Here is a 24,898-nt window from a genome sequence, read left to right on the forward strand (position 1 = left end):
TTAGTGTGCCAGATAGTTCTCGACTATCAACGTGTCAATTCACAAAGACTATCTTTTCAAGATAGAAGTGTATATAAAGACTGTAAACCTGTACATATTGTATAAAGACAGACTTTTCTCAAGATTCAATATTCCTTTTTGCTTCAAAATAATTTTCTGTTATTTGTGTAAATATCATAAAGTGAAGCAATAAAAGTTGTGTTCTGTAAACTTCAACCTTGGTTACAACAGGTACAACATAAAAATTATTTAGAAGCCTCCACCTTATCAAAACAATATTTATTTACTATAATGCAGTAAATTCAGTACCGGTTTCGACTCCTCAGCAGCAGCAAGGATAACTTGTGTTATATAAGTTATTTCGCCGTCTACGGTCCACGTGGTATCGGTGCTAAAGACAGGTAGGGATGTGAACTTTGGCCAATCAGCATGTTTAAAAATCCATCGAGGGGAAGCCTCGACGGATTTTTGTTCCATCAAAGTAAGGATGATGGAAAAATGGTCACTGTCACAAAGATAGTCGTGTGTATTCCACCAAAACAGCGGAACCAATGTTCGACTGCATAGACTTACGTCTATACGAGAATATGCCGTAACGTACACTAAAGTGAGTTGGTTCCCCTGTGTTCAAAATACACAAATCCAGCTCTGTTACTAATGTTTCCAGCTCTCTTCCCCGGGGGCAAGGCGTCTCAGAGCCTCATATGGGATGATGGGCGTTAATATCGCCAAATAACAGGAAGGGAGGTGGAATCTGATCTATAAGATCAGTGACATCATTTACGTTAAGAGGCTAGCATGGTGGAAATAAACATTACACACTGTTGCTATAACAGGCAGCGGAACGCGAACAGCTACAGCCTCCAGCTGGGTTCTTATTGGAACTTCTTCGCTGTAGGTATCAGAACGGACAAAAATGCCAACGCCACCGGAAGCCTGGTGAGCATAATGTCATTCTGTCGAGTATAGATGAAAATTTCTCAAGACTGTATGATGACCTGGTCGGAAATTTGTTTCCTGAATACAGACTACTCGCCGAATACTGGTTAATGAGCTGGCGCAGCTCAGCAAGATGCCTATCATAACCGTTACAATTCCATTGTAACAATGCCATATTGTGGGTGTGGACTTCTGAGGTTTAGGTTAGGAGCAGCGTAATGCTACCTAACCTAACCTACATTCACATTCCAATCCGAAGACAGACGAGCTGATACATGCCTTGAATTTCTTTGACGTAGTCCGGGGGTGGGGTTTCTTCCTACGAGGTGAGCGCGCAGGTTTTCCAGGAGGAAGACCCGCTGGCACAGAATCAGGCCGTCCAGGTGGAGAGCATGAGGCCCCATTTGTAGATGTGGAAGGACGTCTGGTAAGAGCGCTCTTCTTCCCCGCCGTTGATTCTCGTTTAGACGGGTTGGGAGACGATTTCCCAGCCCTGGTCAAAGATGCGCCTCCGCCAGGTTAGGGGCAGCTTTCGCCGGCACAGGCTTATTGGTGGTCGAAGGCCGGGATGGACCCTCCTTCGAGCTCGTTCTCTTTACGGCATTGCTCACAGGAGCAACTGCCACCTTGGGCACAGCGATCTCCTGGAAAGGTGTTCTTGTTAAAAATGAGGAACCTGGGAAAGAATACATTATCATGCTGAAGTCTAGTGTCTTGGCAAGTGCATTCAAAGAATTAAACTTACAGTGCGTTTCCTGGTAGGAAAGAACATCCAGGGCCTTAATCTCCTGGATCTTCTTCTCACTCAGATAGGTCGGACAGTTCCGATCCCGAGGAGAATGAAAACCAGAGCAGTTAGTACACTTGTACGGAGGTGTGCACTCCTCCGCGCCGTGAACTACTTTCCCACATGTACCACACACAGACTGATTCGAACAGCGAGATACCATGTGTCCGAATCTCTGGCATAGGATGCGGGATGTATGGCCTCACATCGCAATGATAGGTTGTTACTTTGACTATCTCTGGCAACACTGATAATTTGAAGGAGACCATAACGCACCCGTGGCAACATCTTCGCCGGTTGACTTTGCACGCAATGCGCCGGACATGTGTCACACCACGATTCTTCATGTCTTCCATCAATTCATCGTCAGCGTCCAGAATAAGATCACGGTGGAAAATAACTCCACGAACCAGATTCAAGGTTTTGTGCTCTTCCTCTTTGATGGGGATGTCGCCAAGGTGGTCGCACTTAAGCAACTGATCGGCTTGGAGCGCAGTGCTCATCTTCAGGAGCAAACCACCTTTGCGCATTTTCTTTAGATCCTCAAGTTCACCATATACACCTTCAATGTGTCGACTGAAAAGTATCGATTTCAAAAGCTTGAAATCGTGCCCATCGGTTTTGGTAGCAACCAGGAACCTAGGGAACCTGGAACCCAGACTAATACGCTGCGCTTGTTCCCAAGGGGTTGCCCCGCTTAGGGAATCAAAAATTAAAGACTTGGGTAGCGAACTACCCTAGGTGGCAGGCGGAAGTTGTTTCGACGCCATGCCCGAAATCATCCTCCCCGAATACCACCTACTCCAATCAGGGGTCTCTGTAGCGGAACTAAGCAGCCAAGGCAATACCCACCTGGTCATAGCCAGTACTGCCCGGGGTCCGATGTTGGGCGATGCCTATTGAAGGGAGGACTGAGGCAATGAGTACTAGGACTCCCTTCCTCCAGTCACCCGCAATAGCATGTACCCCATAGCGTGTACAGAGCACTAAATATAGGTAAAATAAATAAAAATAATTAATAAGAATATGTCCTTCTGGCATTCGGCTGTGCGGGGACTCGTGTTGTCAGGCGGATACTACTGCCCGGGTACATGACATTCCCACCCGCCACTTCCTGGGTGGTTACTGACACGGGCTTTCGAGTGTAGTCGCACATGTAGGAGCTCCATCGCCGAGCAGCATGCACATAGAAAATTTAGAAATAGTCTACAACCAACCCTAAAAATAATAAAGGGGGAACCATATCCACATGACCCTTTAAGTCGCCTTCGACAGGCAGGGATTACCTGTGAATGTATTCAGCCCCTCCCATCCATAGGAGGTTCAACACATTATACCAAACCCCAAACCATGTCCACGCCTTGGTCACCCCTTTCAGTTGCCTCTTACGACAGGCAGGGGATACCGTGGGTGTATTCTACATGTGCGTCCCCCACCCGCAGGGGGTGCCTAGAAACTGCACCAGGAAGACTGATACCCACAAAGCTACTCTACGACATCTAGCATTTCCAAACAGACACATATTCTCACGAGTGGAATTGTTCTTCTGCATTAAAAAAACTCAACTGCATACTGCCACGAAGACACAGGACATACTGCGAGAATTTCATTGGGAGATTTTTCAACAACTAACCTGCAGACTGGACTTCAACATCTATTTTAACCTGTTTTTGTGGATGAAGGAGCATCTTGCAGGAAAACAATTCGACAATGATGACGTAAAAGATGATGTCATGGGCAGCAACGTTCTATGACGAGGGAATAATTCAACTGGTTTTCAGGTGTTACAAGTTCCCTTATGTCCAAAGCAACTACACAGGAGCTCTCCACGAGTTACCATGGGATCACCACAGGGATGGCACGGTATGCCATGTTGCAAAATTGACAGAGGCATGTACAGTACTATTACTATTCATGAGCAATTGGGCACGAAGGAGGGTGAGAAGGTTATCTAAAGACAGGCAAGACTTTGGACCAGAGCAGGTTGGGACATTGAACACTACAAGTGTAAGAAGGACAAGAATGGGCATAGGCTACGTGACACAAGTGCAATTCTGAAATGGTGACAAGAGCACTTCATTGAGATTTCAAACGTAGAGTTCCTCACCAGCCCAATCCTGAAGATCAGAAAACTGCAGATCCCACGCCTCAAATCACAACCAGAGAAGTAGAGCCCTTCCTGACGCCAACCCTATATGGAAGGATGTAATCACTATTGCATGTTTCTGTGGTGGTTGGTAGTGTAGTGTGTGAATATGAAGAGGAGAGTGTTGGGACGGACACAAACACCCAGTCCCCGAGCCAGAAGAACTAATCAGAAGCGATTAAAATCCCCGACCCGGCCAGGACCCTCTGAACTGAAGGCCAGTATGCTGACCATTCAGCCAACGAGTCAGACCCAAAACTCTACTCACTGAAATCAGGTAAACTGTTTTCCAAATTCTGGTATTTGAATTTCATCTTCAAGAATCACAACTTTCCCTCTCATTTTATCTTCAACTGAATTTTCACAGTACGATTTTTGTAGTCAACTGATCTAGAAAGAATTCGCACACGATTAACTAGATACGTTAAGGGAGATTCAGCTCAGTACTCACAGTTTCTGCCAGGGATAAAGCAAGTTTAGGTGTTACTAGCTGATGTACCTATGCTTTGCTACGGAATTCTACATTGTATACAGAATTATAGGTTAGGTAGTGCACACGTTGTAAGATTGTAATAAATTGCATAGCTCTTAACATTACCGGTACCCTACAAACACGACGGGGAAGTCATCAAACGTCTTTTTTAATGTGAAGACTGAGTTAGGGAATTTTCATTGTAATGGTAGGCTCTCCTGCCTACTATTAGTCACAATCAAGTTGGGGAATTTTCATTACAATGGCAGACTCTCACTCTCCACCTGCCTTTTAGTGGTTTTCCCAACTGCAACATAGGTCAATACACTGACGCCAGTAGCAATGTCGCGATTAAAAGCAATGCTATCATATGAAATACTCGATCAAATGACAAACCACACATTTTCTCACTTTTAACGAACAGTATTATGCAGCCGATTTAACAGTTCAAAGCTGGAATGACCGGGCTGCAGACAGACATGAGGCATGAACACACTTTTATTTTTGAGGAGGTGAGGGGGTCGAAAATTGGAAAGTCCCAGAGCAAAAATTATGCCCTTTTATTTTTCCCAGGAATAATCAATCTATCTGACTTGGTTTTCCTCCAAGCCCCCTCTTGGCTGCTAATTTGTAATAAAATTAATGTAGAATTTAGTAAATGTGAAACGGCTCATTTCAGGGTTGAATTTTGAGTTATTTATCAAACTGTGGTGCTATAATTTACAATAGGCCGAAATAGTAATTCTAGACCAGGTTATAAGTGAGCCTCTGCCATAATTCTGTTGATTGTGGACACTGATCAATCCAATCAACGTGTCTGAGTAGGGATCGAATAGCTGGAATACTATGAAAAACCAGCGTGTTACGTACCGCATTATCAGAAAATGTATGAACCAGAGGAATGATATGCTAGAGAAGAAAGTTACCTAACTCCCCTGCTACATCCCGCCAATATTCAGGCAGGCTGTTAAGGCCACCACACACAGAAAGCTAAGCTAATCTACGCTACACTATGCTACGCTATGCAATGCCAAGCTGTGGTGTGCTATGACACAAATAAAAAGCTAAGCTAAACTGTGCTAGGCAGCACTGTTAATTGTCTCGCTGTTGAAAATAAAGAATTACCCTCTCTGCACTACTGCTCGGTGGCATGATTTTTTTTCTTGGAAGGGGTTTGACTGACTGAGATTGTATAGGTGTGGGGGCAGATGGAACAGACGATGAATCAGATATATGTGATAGGGAGTGTAGGTCATCACATTCCGGACTTTCAAAGTAATCTAGGTGGCTACTTCAGTTATCTCTTGACGTCGATATGTTTCCTGCCTGTCAATGTTTGAATGTGTGTTGAAAGGAAAATTAAGTTATTAATACACATCCAAACGTATATTAAGAAATGACACACGGAGATCTGTTTGTGGAGAATGAGCATATTGAACTGTTGTAGTCCTTGTGCTTCACACACAATTATTCATGTTATTCATTTTATTAGTGAAATGTTTATAATGTCTTGCCGGCCCCGTGGTGTAGGGGTAGCGTGCCTGCATCTTACGCGGAGGCCCCGGGTTCGATTCCCGGCCAGGTCAGGAATTTTTACCTGGACCTGAGGGCTAGTTCGAGGTCAACTCAGCCTACGTGATTAGAATTCAGGAGCTATCTGACAGTGAGATAGCGGCCCCGGTCTAGAAAGCCAAGAATAACGGCCGAGAGGATTACATGCATTTTAAATTATAATACACTCAACATATAAATTCACTTATAATTTCATAATTTTTTATATTTTAAAAATTAGTCATACTGCGTGCGTTAAAATGACAACTCACCTTCTTGTAGAAATATAAAGCAGAAGGGATTCCATTTGTTTGTGGAATCTCCACTCCTTCATTTTTTCCCTTCCTGTCCACTTTTACTCTCTTTATGTTTCATCAGTGCCTTCCTAACACAGTCTCAGTCTTTTTCATAATTTTTAAGTTCTTTACCTAAAACAATATATGCTATTATTTTACCTTTCACATTCTTAGTAACTGTTGATATATTTATGAATATGGCATACAGTTGCAGAACAGGCGCTTCAACTGTATCTGCTAAACTGTAAATAACATGCGTAAGGCCATGTGAAAAAAGTATTCTTCTCAAACAATTAGAACTGTCAAAATTTGATTATATAGCTAATTTATAAATGGTACCCTATTTACAATCAATTTGAAGTACTGAATTTATTTGCTGCCAGCAGTTTTCCTTTCTTATCAAGTCTCTGTAGTAATTTGATGACATATCATAAAGGCCAGGATAACGTTCCACCTCCTCAATTAGTCGTTCTTCTTTTGGCCCATTATCCATTGTATTAAAATATCAAAGTACTACCAGAAGAGACTCGCACGAAACGACTATACACACACGACAGCCCGCCAGACCAACTGCTCAGAAATGAAAAGCACATGCGCCAGGCCAGCTACAGCCAAGAAAATCGCCTGCCTAGCGATCTGTCTAGCTTAGCTTAGCTTGGCATAGTATAGCTTAGCATAGCGGCCTCTGTGTGTCATCGTACTTAAATGCATTGGGAGCGATATTTTTCATAACACCGCGTAGCTTAGCTTAGCCTAGCTTTCTGTGTGTGATGGCCTTTATACTCTTATACTCCGTACGCAGCAGAAATCCCATGTATCAGAGATGAGTGGCAGCATAAGAGACAAAGAACATCACAACAAACAATGGTCAACGTTATCTTATTGCTGATCAATTTTATGACCTTTCGATATTGTAGGCCTTCACATTTGTTTTTCTTCTGACTCTCAAATACCACTCTTATCATAGTCGGTGTGGTAAAACTGTATAAAACATAAATGATCGAAAATTATATTCTCCATGTAGTACTTATCGATAGGACCAATAACATAGGTATTTAAGAATTAAATTTCAGGCACCTTTCCCTAAACTACCATTTCATCCAGGGTGAATAAAATCTATAGCTTAGACTGTAGTTTCTTATTCCCCAACTCTATTTACCACTTTTAATTAAATTCTGTTTACCAATTTTCTCGTTGCTCAGCGTTGATAGGGACTTAGCAACAAAAATGCAAATTCATGAATCTCTATTATCATAGCCGGTATGGTAAAAATGTATGACATAAATGATCGAAAATTTAATTCTATATAACTTAAGTTATGCAGTATTTATTGCTAGGACCACTAATAACCTAACATTAGAGAATTAAATTTTAGGCCTTCCCCTAAACTAACATTTTGCTCAGCGTGAATAAAATGATTTAATAGCTTACATTGTAGTGGCTCATTCCCTGATTTTACATACCGATTTTAGTTAAATTTTCTTCAGCCGATTTCTTGTGATGCGTGTAGACAGACAGAAACTGACGATGATGATGCTTGTTGTTTAAAGGGGCCTAACATCAAGGTCATTGGTCCCTAATGGTACGAAATGAAATAACAAAAAATTCAAAATCATCCACTGACCAAAATAAAAAAACTGACATGAAGAAGGAATGGATGGACATGAACCAAAAAAAAAAAAAAACGAGCAAACAAAAAAATAGTGGATCCAACGCAAAAAATGATCATAAATAATTTATTACTGACCAAGGGACCACTCATAAAGCGCAATCCTGATTCGATGTTGCTTGATGTCTAAAGGGGTCAAAAATCCAGGTCTAAGGCTCCTCAGAATGGTACATGTCGCGAGTAAAGTAGAACCATGGTATTTGTCATGTTGGGGTACTAATCAAAAGCAGCGAAGACTCACGCTGTTCCACACAAGATGGTACTACTCACAAGTATTGTACTTCGTATAGGTAACGCAAACCAATGGTGTTTCTCAAACAATGGCGCCACTCATAGCCAGTGCAAACCGATGAGGTTCCTCACCTAGGTGTACTAACCACACTATCCCGTGGTGTTCCTCACATAGTGGGTACTAATCACAGGCAACGCAGACCCACGGTGTCGCTCATATAGTGGTACAACTCACAGGCAATGCCCAGACCCGCGGTGTTGCTCACATGGGTACGGCGCACGGGTACTGGAAAACCCCAGGCCAGGCTCTTGGCTGCTACTAATCACAAACCTATTTCGTACCTAATATAGTGGTACTACTCGCAAGTACAGGCAACCTATGGTGTTCTCCACGTGATGGTACGAATCAAAAGTAGTTTCATGGTTCTAATTCAATCATCCCTTGGTCGCCCCTTTTAGTCGCCTCTCACGACAGGCAGGGGATACCGTGTCTGCGTCCCCCACCCACAGGGGGTAAAGAGAGAGAAAAGAAGAAGAAGGGATCCGTCACTTCAAAAAATGAAGTAACAGACTAAGAAAGGCAAGGGCCGCGAAGGGCGTGAAAATGAAAGACTCCCTAGGCCTCGAATGCTCTAATACCCTCAGGGTCGGAAAAGAACAAGAGTTGACCAAGGGAGGTCGGACAAGATAGACAAAAGTGAGGAGCCTGGCACAAGTGGAAGCAATGCCAGGACTCGGCTAAAATTAATGACTTGTAATGTAAGGGCCCCGTGGTCGCCAACCCACACTCCCAGGTTGAGAGCCCCTGGGGACCCTTTTAGTCGCCTCTTACGACAGGCAGGGGATACCGCGGGTGCATTCTACATGTGTGTCCCCCACCCGCAGGGCGCAGTGTGTTTGGTCCGTGAGAGGTATTTTATTTCCCTCAAGTCCGCCGGCAAGCCGGTTAGGACCCCCCTATCCGCCACCTGGTATGCGCCACGTGGGAGTATCACCACTCCCCCTGCTACGCCACCTGGTATGTGCCACGTGGGAGTATCACCTCTCCCCCTGCTACGCCAGCGTAGTAGGTTCATGGCAAACAGAAACTACGGAAAAGTAAAACGTTCATTTCCTTGTCACTGTGGAGACTACCATAAAATGTAAAGGCATTTTTGAATTAAAAAGGTCTAAATTTCGGTAATGGGGCCGACATTGTACTTCGAATTACGAATTATCCGTATTTCGAATTAAACAATTCAAATAACATGCAAAACTGTATCTCATGTTTCCGGGAACGAGAGCTTCTTCGAATTAGGCGGGATTTTGAATTAACCGATTTCGAATTATCGAGGTTCTACTGTAGATACATATATAAATAACTCATGATATTATACAAATAATACACCTTGAACATTTTGGTGAGATCACTATCACTCGTAACTGTGGCTTCAACAAATCAAGGCGAGTAGAACGGTTCGCAACGTACGGTGAATGTTTGTGCCGCAGAAACTACGATGTATTTTGTTGAAGATGTGCTAGACAATGACAGTGTGATGACTGCACTTTGTGTGTTGTGATAGTGTGTGTGATCAAGAGCTAGGAAGTGGGTGAAATTTTGTGTCTGTACAGTGACTCCTCCAGTCAAATTACACCAAATGGTCAGTTCAAGACATAAATGTCCCCATTCCACCCTTGCGTTTTTCGTGTAAATACCTTACAATTTAATCTTCGACTTCTTTAGAACGTCCTTTTTGCGGGCTATTTAATGTATCTTTTGTACAGTACGCAATTTAAATCTATCTTTGTATTTTCCTGCGGGGGCACAATTATCCTGCGTGTTTGATAACCATTAACTTAAAATATAATATAGACGAGAACCCGTTGGAAATTTGCCGGTAAGACCTGTTCAACCCATAGTAAATAGACATATGAATAATCCACCTAGTCAATACAGTAAAACCTTGTTAAGACGTTTCTGCAGGGGACAACAAAAATGAACATGTTAAGCGAGAAAAAGTACTATTGAATATACAAATAAAAACTAACTATAGGGATAAGGAAAAAAATAGATACGATTTTTTCCGACATGTCACGTATCTGCGGGTACCGTGAAATCTATATCTACCATTTCTAAAGATGAGAGGAAAGTATTAAAAGGTGTGAAAAACCAACAACAAATAATTAACCTTATAGCTTTTGTTTTACAATATAAGATTTAACTAACAAAAATGCTTTCCATATTACATCCGACAAATCTAAATGATTGAATAGTAAAACACCCACATCTTTCAAATTAATTGAATTGATATTACAGAATAAGATAGTAATTTATTTTGTCCTTACAACGTATTACAAAGAACAATTATTGAAACACCCTATGCATATACCATATGAAAAAATAAACACTGACCTCCTCTCTGGGGTATCTATTCCAGGTCCCAGAGGCTGAACCAACATATCAACAATACCAAGCTTTTTAGCCTTGTCAGCTTTGAGAGTTTTGCCTGTCAGTGCCATGTCCAGAGCATTAGTTATAGGAGTGATCTTGGGCAGGCGTTGGGTTCCACCACCTCCTGGTAAAAGGCCCAACATTACCTCAGGTAAACCCAAGCCCGTCTTGCGGTCTTTCACAGCAATGCGATAATGGCAAGCCAGGGCAACCTGAAAATGACAGTATTAATCTATTAATGATATAATTACGTTCTAAAACTATACAGCTGAAAGATTGTCAGAAACTAGTGTTTTAAAAGAAGGTAATATTAAAAATTAATTTGCACACAAAATATTTAATAAAACAGCATCATTAATACAAATTGTTGTATGTCCGTCGCTCCCTTCTCGAGCCACCAGCCAGCTACACGCGTGCCAGTGTGTTATTCTTCGAGCCACGACGCGCAGCCCTCAGTGCGCGTGCCTGGAACGTCGTGTGTGCTATAAAAAGGAGCTCCTAGCCTGTCCAGACGCCCACTGACCCCGGTGTCCAGCTCCAGAATACACCCTACGTCGAGCACGGAGGCTACTCCTCTTGAAAATGTGCTTTGGCCAGGTGGACTGAATTTCTGGCAGTAAGAGGTCTCACCTCGGGTCACCGCTCCTCTTGCCTATTCCGCTGTCCATGCCCAGTCTTACCATTATATGCCACTATCATGCCCTAGCTAATGCAAGCTCCCATTATCAACTTAGTTTCGCTAAGTAGGAACTCTTCAGTCATTGAACTTACGTTAATGAACTCAGACACTTCAACAAGGAAGGACTCTGAGATATTTACGTCAGTGCTTCTGATAGTTTTCGACTATCAAGAACTTTTCATGTCACAAGGACTATCTTTCCGAAATAGTAGTGAACGTGAATACTCCAACGTGTATATAGTGTACCAAGACAGACTCTTTCTCCAAATTCATAGTTCAATTTGCTTCGAGATAACTTTCAGTTTTGTTAGTGTAAATATTGTAATTTTACATGTGAAGCAAATAAAGAAGTTGTGTTTTTTGTAAACCCAACCTTGTTTACAACACAACTCTTACAACATTCCTACAGGTATTTAATATCACAGTACATCTTTTCCAGGGTGATGACTAGGGACGGGAATTTGCCTATCAAAGGAGCCTTTCTACCAGTCCATTTAGGGTAGCGACCAACAACCATTTTCTTCAGACCTATGCACTGCAATGTTGGGAGCTAATATGCCCCTGCATAAACCGGAGCATCTTCAAATTTCAACAAGCTGCCGGGAGCAATCACCACGTTGGAGAAGAGTGGCATGCCCCTGGTGGAGTCATATAGGGTTGTGGAAGAAGCCAGGGGAAGTTTTGTTCGAACCTTCGGGAAGGCACCTGCTGTAAGCGAAATAAACCAGATGAAGTGACTTCACTGAAGTTTTGTCCAATCACTTCATATGATGTTGAGATCTTTCTCTCAGTACAAAAACATTATGCATGAGAGGAGAACAAGATTGTTACCGGAAAACATTGAAACGTTGCTTGTAAATTTTTATAGTAATTGAGTGTGTTATTAAATTATAAGTAATTTTTCCATGCCTATTTTGTTGCCTATTTTACACGTTAGTGCCTATTTAAATGCCAATTTTGGCTAATTTAAGAGCCTAGGTGCCTGCCTATTTTAACAGCTTTTAGTGTCTATAATTCCCGTCTCTAGTTATGACAGCCATGTTGCTCCTCTGTACAGGGTGTATCTAAATTACACTGCCAAGAAGAAAATCAGGAATGCTCCTTGCGTCATGTAAAGAATGATGGCGCAATCATACTGGTGCAGAATTTTTTAAAGAGAAAATTAGGTTACTTTGTTACTTCTGGGCATGAACTCAGTGTATTTATTGTGTTACAGTGCAAACCGTTGCCCGCCACTGTGCTACAGGAAAGGGAGGGGAAGTGTATGATAGATGGAGACAGAGATAATGCTCTGTGTGAATGCACAATTTTCTCCTTCAAATGGCACACTCTCTTCCCAACCCCAGTAGGCAGTATACAATTTCTTCTGTCCATATTGGCTACTAAGTTTGCAGTAAAATTGGTGAGAATAGCTCCGTTTCGGTACACCAATTAAGTAATGACCGATATGTATCTAGCCTACGGCACAGCAAATGGCAACGGGAGAGAAGCCACACTGATTTATGGCGTCCAGCTCCCTAATCGCCAGCAATCTCATCATTTAATCTTCACGTCCATTGGTATGCGACTGTGTGAAGAAGGGCAGAAGAAAACCGTCATGTAACAGTAGTTACAAGTAACAAATCTCATGTCTGTTCTATATTGAAGATAACAATAAGTAAAATTCTTTCAAGAATAAATTTACTGTATCCAATTATTCAATACAATTCACAGTTTATAGTGATTAAATTCTACATGAATTACATACACTTTTTAGGTACATGTTTCGCCCTCTTTTGGGCATCTTCAGCCTACTGACGATCTTCAGGTCAAGTCCAAGGACTTATTTGAGTTACACATTTGAACTTAATACTATACAAATGATCTTATTCAAAAAAATTTTTGTAGAACAATTTTCCTTTAGATGCTGTGTACATGGGTTTGAATAAAACCAAAATTTGTGAAATAAATACAATAAAAATTATCTACATTTAACTAAAATTGTCCAAAGCAAAAATTGGATCATTAATTATTGGATAAATCATTAGGTTAATAAAGTTTGTAAAAAGTATGTTCATCCAAAGGTGCTTTATAATCACGTCATACGTTTGGCAGCAACAAAACCGGAACTGTGGTACATTGTCAATCATGCAAAGCTTGCAAAGCTTGAATATCCCATGTGTAAAGAAGTGAGATTGATTGGATGAAACTATATTTTAAGGAATTTAGTACAACTATGGGTTAAACATCTACCGCCTTGCCAACTCTCAGCAGTAGTAGTCAAACATAGACATGAAAATATAAAGACCAAGAACAGAAATAACAAATTAAACCCTTAAACACTTACCTTAAGTAAGAGAATAATCACACAGAGACCATGAACCGAAAAAAAATCTTGGTACGGCAATAAATTGCTAGTCTACAATTAAAGAAAACAAGTTTCTCCTAGTGAACATAATTTACGTATTTATTTTATTAAATCAGGATAAAACCATTACTAGCAGGGAAAACGTCCAAGAAAAGAAAAACCACCCAAAACGAATAAATTAAATCTAGGGATTATAAAACCTTAACGTACCGTGTGGACGGAGAAATAAAATTAAATGATACATTTGCATAACTTTCAAAAAACCAAAAACTCTTGTGAAATTATTAACATGTTTCATGCACCTCGGCTTCCAGTAATATGTTCTTTTGACAAGATTTCTTTTACTTATCCAAAAATTTTCATTACTCTGAAAACACCTATTCAGAATAAATGATCACCACGGAGATTCCACATGACCTCCAGTACTTTCCTCACAGATTAGAAAATGACTGGGCTCAAACTGACAGAAGGCCACAAAAATATAAGCACCAAAGGGGAAGAGGAATAAATAAAAGGGGTGAAGTGGATTAATTTTCAATGCCTGGAAAGAGAAGACCGAAGTCTGTCAAGAAGTGTGAATTAGGAGATTTTGAGAAAGCGTGGTCAGGCATACGATTCACAATTTTCACAATACCGAAGACGAGAGACCAATGCTTGAAAAGATCCGTAAGAAACTGGTTGGGGACATACAGTCTTTAAATGTTGCATAAGAACACTAAGCAAGATAGTTCGAGGCCTAGGTTTTCGATGGAGGAAGACAATTGATAATGCCTCATACCATAATATCCAATGTGAGCGTGCACTCACATCATCCCGAAAAACAGTTATGCAGGATTGGTTGACTGATAAGGGTATTCCGCTGACTACAGAGATGAGTGCTATCAACCTACATATGCCCATCTTTGATCTACAAATTCCACACTACACCTTTACATCGTATACCTGCGAGTTTCCTAATTGATACTGACAAACTTATCAAAAGCACTTTGAAAGAAGTTCTTCAACTTCCAATAGATACACCAGACAGCATGTTATACTCCGACAAAAAGTATAAAGGACTCGGTCTTTTCAAGTGTGGTTGGGAGGCTTATCTACAGCACATAAACGCATGCCAAGTTCTCCATCGATCCAACAATATACACATCAATCATACCAGAGACCTCCATACAGAAACAAAGAAGTGCTTCGAAAAACTTGCCCTACTCTTGAATACTGAACGCGAATCAGTCAAAGTCTCGCTCCTGCGACAACAACTCCGTGAGAAAGAATTCGATGCCTGGTGTATCTTACCACAAAAAGGTAAGGGTGTTATACTGTATAAGGAATACACTCCAGCAAATCAGTGGGTAAGAAAGCCCGAAGGTTTAACCAGCAGCGACTGGAGAAATGCCATAAAACTGACAGCAAATGTAGTTCCAGTTCGTGCATTACCTGGCAGGTCCCAAGACAATAACCACCGTCGGCGTTGCCACAGTGAGATTGAAACACTTGGTCACGTCTTGGGTTCCTGTCCATTTAGTGACGCCCTGAGGAATTCACGACATCATCGAATAAGATCTATGATTGCTGAAGCCCTGAGAGAAAAGCACTATACAGTGCACGAGGAGGTACATGGATTGTCTCAGACAGGGTCAAACCGGCGGATTGACATGATAGCTATATCACCGGGCTCAAGTAAAGGGTTCATAATAGACCCCACAATTAGAACCGAAGCATCATCCACTCAACCACATGATGTACACAAGGAGAAATGTGATATATATGAACCCACAATTCCATACTATGCCGAGAAATATCATCTGGACTCCATAGATGTTTTAGGATTGATGATAGGAGCAAGAGGCACCATTACTCACACATTTCACAACTTTTGCAAGAAATTTAATTTGCATAACCAATTCATTAAGGACATTGGGTTAGCAGCCCTGAAAGGATCGTTAGCAATAGTAAAAAATCATTTATACTCCTAGCTATATCTTTGTCCTATGAGGAATTTATCATTGATTTCATAACTATTGACTGATACAATTTTTATTATTTAGGCTTTACTGTAGTATACCTATTTATAGACACATTTTAAACGGCCCTTGCAATTACTAATCAAAATTTTTATGTAAGCTTTGTCTTTTTGGCAGCCTCCGAATGGAGGAAGCAGAAATAAATGCATTTCTAAATAAATAAAACCCCAACTGTATGTTTTGATTAAATCCCATAACTTACGTTATAAGACATATCAAATCAACAGACAACTTGCTTCATATGGGCATACGATTTTGCATTTACCGCCATACCATCCAGACTTGAACCCAATCGAAATTATTTGGGCTCAAGTTGAAGATTATGTAGCACAAAAGAATGTTACTTTCAGACTTGATAATGCAAGAACATTGCTGATGGAAGGAATTGTGTCAATTGGGGCAGAAGAATTGTCGAGTCGATGTAGGCACGTAATCGACACTGAGATAAGAACATTGCCAGCAATCACATAATGGATGAAGTATCAGACAACATGAATATGGAGGACGACAGTGACGGAGAGAGCGTTAGTGATAGTGATTCTGCATGTCCAACAATATCATTATATTATAGGTTATTTTGTCCAAGCTCTGATTATAACTACAATAAGGCATTACATACATGCGCTCAGATTTCACTTGAACGCTAGGCACAGTTCAGCTGACCAGACCACCAGCGCAGACAGTTCATTAAGAACGGCTGTCAGTATGGCGATTTAGCGAAGTGAAGGGGGCGTGCACCGTCACTACCGAGCCCACCCGAACACTGCCGAAGTTCTGCGCAGCTTTCTTTGGCAAGCACTTCTTGCGGGACCTATACTAATAGTTACAAATTCTTGTTTTTATATCCACCTTATTCAATACATAAAAATGTTTGTATTTATTTGATGCCTTATTTCATGAGTATCGCCCATCGCCTTCGTGTATAGTATTTCCCGCTCATCACAGTACCTTGTGTACTTTACAGCTGGAGATATCGGACGGCAATCGTCCTACAAACAAGAGAGGCTAGGGCACGCTAGTGACTCAGTTAATCTGTAAGAGTTAAAAATTCTTGTTTTTATATCCACCTTATTCAATACATAAAAATGTTTATTGTCTCTAAAAGGACATTTACTACAATACAAACATTAAATGGGATGGGTTTCACTCGTATCGAGCATTCTCAGCCATTTTGTACAATTATCTCAAGGTTGAGCCATTATAACAAACCTTATTTTACAATTATTTGTTCATTAAAATGTTATTACATAATAAAATATCGTTACTATATAAAAAGTAAACAGGAAGAAGTAACAATTAAAATGGATCTATAATAGACTAGACGTTAATCACAGGAAGTTGATGTCCAAGCCTTAGTAAAGTGCCAATTAAATTGTAAGATTTGGCTAAAAATTCCCATTTTTTCGAACACTGCTAGTGTTAAGTTATTTATCAAAGTATAAATATTCATATGAGGATTAGTGAATTAGAAGATTATGCACTACCTGCACGACCATCATCTGCAAGTATGGCGATGACCTAGGAAGAGGTCCCATTCTTCCAAAGCTTAGGAGAGGCACAGCAATGTTATAACACTAACACAAGAAGTAAGTACACCACGCCAAATAGTCTCAGTACTGCAACAAGCACAGCTAGGCACTAAAGCATGAAAAAAGAAAAAGGGGTGGGGGGTAAGTGAGGTTTCAATCTTAAGAATCTATAAAAACAATTACAAAGCATCACACTCATAACATTCTTTTGTTACAGACATATTCATCCATAACGCTGCAGTAAACAGCACACCAACAACTAACAAATATTCGTGTCCCTTTTAACCACGCTTGAATAACAAACAGACCAGTAAAAAATGGCCGACTCAAATCAGTTGGGGATTGGTGAAGACTACAAGTATGACTCTTACAACAGACTACAAACCTACAATGATCTGTCTTTTAATAATAGTGTAATTTTCATCTAACGAGAATATATTGCAAGTTAAATCTTCTAATTCACTAATCTTCATATGATAAATAACTTAACACTAGTAGCAGTGTTAGAAAAAAGGGAATTTTTTAGCTAAATCTTCCAATTTAATTGGCACATTACTACGACTTGGACCTCATTTATTATTTATTTATTTATTTATTGTATGGCATATATACATATACACAGAAACAAGAAAGCAAGTAGATTATATTTTAATGTCCAAAGATGTTATCCATTCTAGAGCCTCTGTATTGGCCTTTACAATGTGTTCGATAGTTTGAAAAGGAGCACCACAGTCACACTCGGGGGACTGTATCTTTCCCCATTGGGGGACACATCACAGACACCATGATCACATCGAATCCTATTAAGGATGGTCCAAGTTCTTCTTGGGAGATCAGACCTCAAATTAGGTGGGAAGAAAGGCCAGATCTTCTAAAGATCTCCCAGCAAATATGCAAACTGTACTTAAACCTCAACTTCCTGTGATTAACACCTAGTCTATTATAGACCCATTATAATTGTTACTTCTTCCTGTTTACTTTTTATATAGTAACAATATTTTATTGTGTAATAACATTTTAATGGACAAATAATTGTAAAATAAGATTTATTATAATGACTCAACCTTGAGATAATTGTATAAAATGGCTGAGGATGCTTGAACGAGCGAAACATGTCGCATTTAATGTTTGTATTGTAGTAAATGTCCTTTTAGAGACAATAAACATTTTTATGTATTGAATAAGGTGGATATAAAAACAAGAATTTTTAACTCTTACAGATTAACTGAGTCACTAGCGTGCCCTAGCCTCTCTTGTTTGTAGGACGATTGCCGTCCGATATCTCCAGCTGTAAAGTACACAAGGTACTGTGATGAGCGGGAAATACTATACACGAAGGCGATGGGCGATACTCATGAAATAAGGCATCAAATAAATACGCTTGAAAATGAGGTTGCGTAATTTACAATAACACACAACAATTTATCCTTTATCCTAGAGGAAGAGTATTGATCGTACTGGAGGTTATATTGGTCAAAAATAGGAAGGAAGAATAAATTGGAAAATCGGAGGATGAGTTAAAAAACGGAAAGCTTCCGGGTAAATAGGAGGGGTTGGCAGGTATGCACTACCCTGCATGACCATCATCTGCAAGTATGGCGGTGATGTAGGGAGAGGTCCCATTCTTCCAATGCTTAGGAGAGGCACAGCAATGTTACTCCTGGTGTCATGGTGTGGAGACACATCAGATATGACTCCAGTTCATAGCTGATAGCGATTGAGGGGACTCTGATGGCACAATGGTACGTCACAGACGTCCGTGTCCTCATGTGTTAGCTCTCATGTGACAGTATTGCGGCGCCATTTCTCAACAGGACAAGGCTCAACCACACACGACATGCGTCTCAATGAACTGTCTGCATGATGATGTACACCTGTGGCCAGCAAGTTCCCCATATCTGTCCCCAATATGAAGTCTTTGGCCTAAAATATATCGTACCTTTCCTCCTTCACATAAAATCTCTGACTACTGTAGCTGACAAGGTAAACGAAAATGGTAAGCGCAAAATAGAAGAAATATAACAAAATACAAAATAAGAGACTACATCAAAGATGAATCCTAAGTGATATTAGTATTTCTTATAGTAGTGATAATTGAAATTCTCTGGTAAAGAAGATATTACATTGGAAGCAACTGTGAAGGTAGGAGATGCAGAACCTAAATTTGTGTGAAAAAAATATAACAACTGGAAATACTACACGACCTAACATAATTCCATTTAGAAGGAAATCCTGGTGTCAAGGGCTAAAATATCACCAGAGGTGAGCGTGATTGTTTCAAAATATTTCCAATGGGTGGTGTTGCAAATTTGGCAGCGACGAAAACATCCTTATGCTTAAAAGTGGGTTAAAAAAAATGTAAATGGATCTCCGCATATAAGGCTACAGTTTTTTTTTAAAGAAACCAACTCTTGTGAAATTTGGCAGTTTATTGCATTTATTGCATTCATTTTGTTGATGGGAATAACGCAAAAGCCAGAGATAAAAAAGTCAGTCACAAGACAGTATTCTCAAAACCTGAATAAAGCACAAAGAAAGGTGTGCAAGGCTTCTTGTAAACAAAAAGTGTAAATAAATTGTAAAGTAAATTTTTAATAATCACTGAACGTTGTATGAATGATTTAGAATTATTTCTCCTTAACTGCTAATAATTCATTGCTTCCTACAAATATATAATTACCTCTGAAAAACCTTACCTTTCTGGCATAAGAACTCTGTGAGAACCTACCACTGAAAGGGTGAACAATGAACAAAACTTCCCAGACATATGTCCTAACTTCTCCTACAATTTAATTCTGCCCTCCATGCCATCAGTAATTTCCACTGATTGCAGTCTGGACAGTTTCTTTCCCTGCATATCCTATTTTGAGTCAAGTTCCCCATGTCTTAAGATCAAATCAGTTTGTTTATTATTTTGCCACCAACCTTTTTAGTAGCCCTGATTTTATCACATTCTTAAAAACATGTTTTAATGCTTCCATTATTCCAGATGGAAGATTATTTTAGTAGTGGTATTCATTCACAGCACCACTGAATGCAGCCTCTGAAGATTTAGGGCATAAGCAATGCACTTAATTTTCATGAGATTATACTTCATGCCTCGTCTCAACTCACCAACTGATATCCAGGCAGTTCTCTCAGACTGCATCACCATAAAACACAGTTAATATATTTAATGCACCATTTGTAAGTCTACTCCTACCAAACAGCTTTTCCACTGTTTAACTTTTTGTCCTTCATTTCTCGTTTCAAATTTCTTAGACAAGAATTTATCTGAATGTGGCTACCACATTCTACTTTTCTTTCACTTTCATCAGATCCATATGCTTGCAGTACTTCAGTTCCCTTGAAACTCTTGGTGTGCTCATCAGCTATGTAATTATTACAGGTTATGGATTTTGATTAGAAATTAATGAGGTAACAGATACTGTAAACGGGCCTGGCTGGAGGAATTTTAAGGGCTCAACCGAGGAGTAGTCCTACACACTGTAGGTCATAACTCCTGAAGTATTATTAGATATCAAAGAAATTCTTGCCCTGATTGAAAGAGAACATTTCAAACTGCAGTTTTAACAATAAATTGAGAAATATTTTTGGACCCTCAAAGTTGCATTTCCCCTTAAAATGCAAAAAACATGGGCAAGTTAGCCGTGCGGTTAGGGGCGTGCAGCTGTGAGCTCGCATCCGGGAGATAGTGGGTTCGAATCCCACTGTCAGCAGCCCTGAAGATGGTTTTGCATGGTTTCCCATTTTCACACCAGGCAAATGCTGGGGCTGTACCTAATTAAGGCCACGGCCGCTTCCTTTCCACTCCTAGTCCCTTCCTGTCCCATCGTCGCCATAAGACCTATCTGTGTCATGCGATGTAAAGCAAAAAAAAAAAAAAAAAAAAAAAAAAAAAAAAAAAAAATGCAAAATATCAGCAGACTCTGCTAAAACATGTTATGACATTACTGATGATGGAATTTGCATCAATTCCAGAATATTTAACAAAATATATTACCATACACAATCTTCATTTACAGAGATCAAAATACTGTACATTTCTGATCTTTAAATCACAACTCTCATCCTTCAATTTGCTAAAAACTAAATGACAGGGGCTAATTGTTCTTCAACACTGTAGTAGTTGACACGGCAATTTTCAGAAACTCTAATATAAATTTTTGCTCAAGGATTTGCCTTGCTGTCTATATTTTAATGTTTTTCCAAAGTGTTATTTTTCTGAAACATTGATATGAACAACAGTATGTTCTTATCTGTGTAAATGTGCTTCAAATCTTATCACACTTGATGTTGCTAAGTGGAACTGATAAAATGGCAAGTATCGCCTTAGAGTGTCTGTAACATTTAAAAATACTATCAGTTGGTTTCATCTTCTCTGGAGCAATGTCCACTGAACATCAATTCACTCCAGCTAATCATTCTCACAACTGAGAGATCAGTCAGCGACCAGGAGAGTAAGGGGAAGAATAAAAAAAATCAAGACTCTCCCACTTAAGTCAAGGGAGTTGGCACATCTGCACCTCATTCGTGAACCAGATGCAAATATTAGCATGAAATATTGAATTATGCACCATGACTATAACACCAATATAGATGGTCCGTTATTCCACATTATGAATTTTTCAGCTAACTCATTCCTGATTGCCAGCATTTCGCCCCAGTGTGGTATATAGGTATTATAAATTTACTCATTCGTGACAAATCTTTCAGGTTCCCTATGGAAATCACATCTGTATCACATGACAGTTAAGAAGTCTCTGAATTGATGAATTCTCCCGGTGCGCTGATTGACAGATGTTTAGTGTATCAAGTGACGTGACGTGACATGTCGCAGATCATTCCACTAAATTTATTGAATGTACCCCATGGGCCCATTCCCTCCTTCAAGGAAATAACAAGCCTAAACATTATGCAGCTCTTACACTAGGGTTGGGCAGACCAGAACAGTCAGCTGTTCTGAAACACTAGGACCTTGAGGTGGAGTGTTTCAGTACAGTGTGCCGGCACACGGCACTGTAACTGCGCAGTAGAAAGAACTTTGTGGGGTAACATGACATGCTCCGCACCAGCGGGAATGAGCCTGTACTGGACGTGCCACGTGTGGTTACGGCCAGCATAAAGCCGCACGAAACGTGAAGGAACGGTCGGAACACAAATTCGCGCCCAATAATCAAGTTTAAAGGCTGCTTTTCGGTTAAGATTTTTTTGGTCAATATGAAATACACATAACATGGTTACAATAGAAGTCCAGGTGTTTAAAAGTAACTAATCCAGGATAATTTCACCAGCTGAATATATCAGCCTGTATTGTGAGTAATTAGGGCCAGGATACACGGCACATGAAAAAGCACTCAGAACTCTGAAATACACACCTAAAAAAATCATGTCTAAATGTTGTTTTTAGGATAAGAATGTTTTCATTCATTCTGAAATACACCTGTCACAATTACACTGGCGGTAGATGTGTTTACAAATGTCACAATATTTTCACCAATAAAAAATATAGTTCCTACTTGCACAGTTGAAGAAACATGTGCCAGTACTCTATTTACGTACACAATATACAAGCAGAACAAGAAAATAAAAATTGTGGGATGTTTAAGTTTGAAATGCCTCGTCATTGTGCCGGTTGAAGATCCCTTTGCAGATAAATTAGAACGAATTTAATTTCACTCTGTTAGGTTTTATTCTAGTAAAAAAAAAAGTCCTAAATAGGACTCCGGTGCGACATTATGCAAAGTTTACCATCTTTCGTAAGGTATAGCCTATATTACTAGGATACAATGAAAACAAATTTACAAAACAGAACGCATTAAGTTATTTGCATGTACCGAAGGCCAGTTGCCGGTGCAACGGAACTCACAGAATAAAGAGGATATGACAGAACGTGGAACACTCCAGCATGTGGCGACGCACTGCCTGTATCGACATTCGACAGTCAGCTAGTAGCCAAAAGGCAGTGCATAGTGGCACTTCTGATGAGATAGCGAGTCACTGTCTTGGTCTCGCTTGAGAATGTTTCGGAACAGCGGAACATAACTGTGCACCAGCACAGCAAGCCGAAAAAGGGACTTGGTGCCCAACCCTAGTATAAACTTTAGTTTTTTTAACCCACCCCTCCTAAGCTGTGTACAAGGTAATATTTCAAACAGAAAAAAATAACTTAGCTGACTGAGCACATGGTGTGATATCTTCTACGAATGTCTTGACACCACTGATGTTCTTAAGATCTAGTTTTCGGAAACAGGCTGTTGCAGAGAACACACCCTGGACATCATCATTATTTCTCATTATCCAGCTGAAGGCCAGGTAGGGGCAAATATAGTTCCTCTCCACTTTCTTCGGTCTTTCCACCACTCCTCCTCCAACACTGTGTCCCATTCCAGGCTTCTTTAATACTGCGTTGGATTGTGTCCTTCCATCTCAATCGTGGTTGTCCACAGCCTCTCCTTCCTTGCATTTGCATTTCCATCACCTTTTTTGGTATTCTTTAGTCACTCATTCGCTTTATGTGCCCAAATCATCTTAACTGGCGCTTCTCTATTCTATCATTCATTTTTTCCACTCCAATTTCTTCCAAGATTTTCTCATTCCTTATTTTCTCTCTTCTACTCTTCTGTATCATAATCTTCAAGAACTTCATTTCGACTGCCTGTATTTGACTCTCATCCTTCTTTGTCATGGTCATTAAAAAAAAACACAAAAACACCATGGATGTCATTCCTAAACTGATCAATAGCTACTTAAAGAGCAGATTCATTTACGGGACAAATGAATTCCACAGAATTACATGCCCGTAAATCCCCCAAATCATACTGTAAACTCTCAAAAGTAACAAGACAGCTCCCATATTTATTCACATAATAAACAGCACTGCATACCGGACATAATGCCATTTTCCTCCTAAAATTTTAGGCAAAATTTTGCCAGTTAATGAACATATTTCATTTTCAGCAAAACTTGTCTTAGAAATATTTAAAATCTCAAAATCAGATGCATTACAGTAGGTAATAAAACTAGTACACAAAAATAACAACAATAGTGATGATGATGATGCTTGTTGTTTTAAGGGGCCTAACATCGAAGGTCATCGGCCCCTAATGGAACGAGATGGACGAGAGGATATATGACAGTTAAAATTTTAAAAACGTATCCACTGACTAGAGTTTAAAAAATGGTGATGGAAAATGAGTATGAGATTAAAACAATCAGTGGATCTGATTCGCAATGCCTTATTTTGGAATAAAATAAACAAAAATACAGGAGACAAAGGAATAAGGCATTGCTTGCTTACGTACTTTACATTAGACTTTAAAAGAACACATTAAAATACGCAACACAAACTAGAAGTCAATGGAATAAAAGCGCTATTGACACAAAAATCACGAGGACAAAGGACATCACACACGAGAAAACAAACCACTATCCCTCATAAAGCGGATGACGAGGTCTGCTGACTGCTCGTCATCTCGCAAGATAAGGGAGATTGTACTTAGAAGGTTAAGACTACGGCGCAGATCGACCAGGTCCACACACTCCGTAAGGATGTGTACCACGGTAAGGTGTTCGCCGCAGGTACACATCGGAGGCGGTTCCCCTTTCAAAAGATGCGAGTGAGTCAGGATACCATGGCCGATCCGAAGACGACATAATACCACGGCTTCCCTCCGTGAAGTCCGAAGGAAAGTCCACCAAACCTTCGTTGTTCCTTTTATCGCTCACAGCTTATTGGGAAATGGAATGGCCTGCCACTCCATCTCCCAATAGGACATAACCAGATGTCTAAGCTGAGAGCGA

General features: G+C 40.2%; 1 protein-coding gene across 1 annotated transcript in view; it reads right to left on the reverse strand.

Annotated features, from left to right (window-relative positions):
• The window catches only part of Mtpalpha (monolysocardiolipin acyltransferase Mtpalpha), a 134,690-nt gene that overhangs the window by 76,481 nt on the left and 33,311 nt on the right, over window positions 1-24,898 (reverse strand). Inside the window, exon 4 of the mRNA XM_067145136.2 lies at window positions 10,484-10,734. Coding sequence (XP_067001237.2) covers window positions 10,484-10,734 — 251 coding nt within the window. The remainder of the gene's footprint in view (window positions 1-10,483; window positions 10,735-24,898) is intronic.

This window comes from Anabrus simplex, chromosome 4 (assembly GCF_040414725.1).
Source record: "Anabrus simplex isolate iqAnaSimp1 chromosome 4, ASM4041472v1, whole genome shotgun sequence".
In the NCBI taxonomy this organism is placed as follows: domain Eukaryota; kingdom Metazoa; phylum Arthropoda; class Insecta; order Orthoptera; family Tettigoniidae; genus Anabrus; species Anabrus simplex.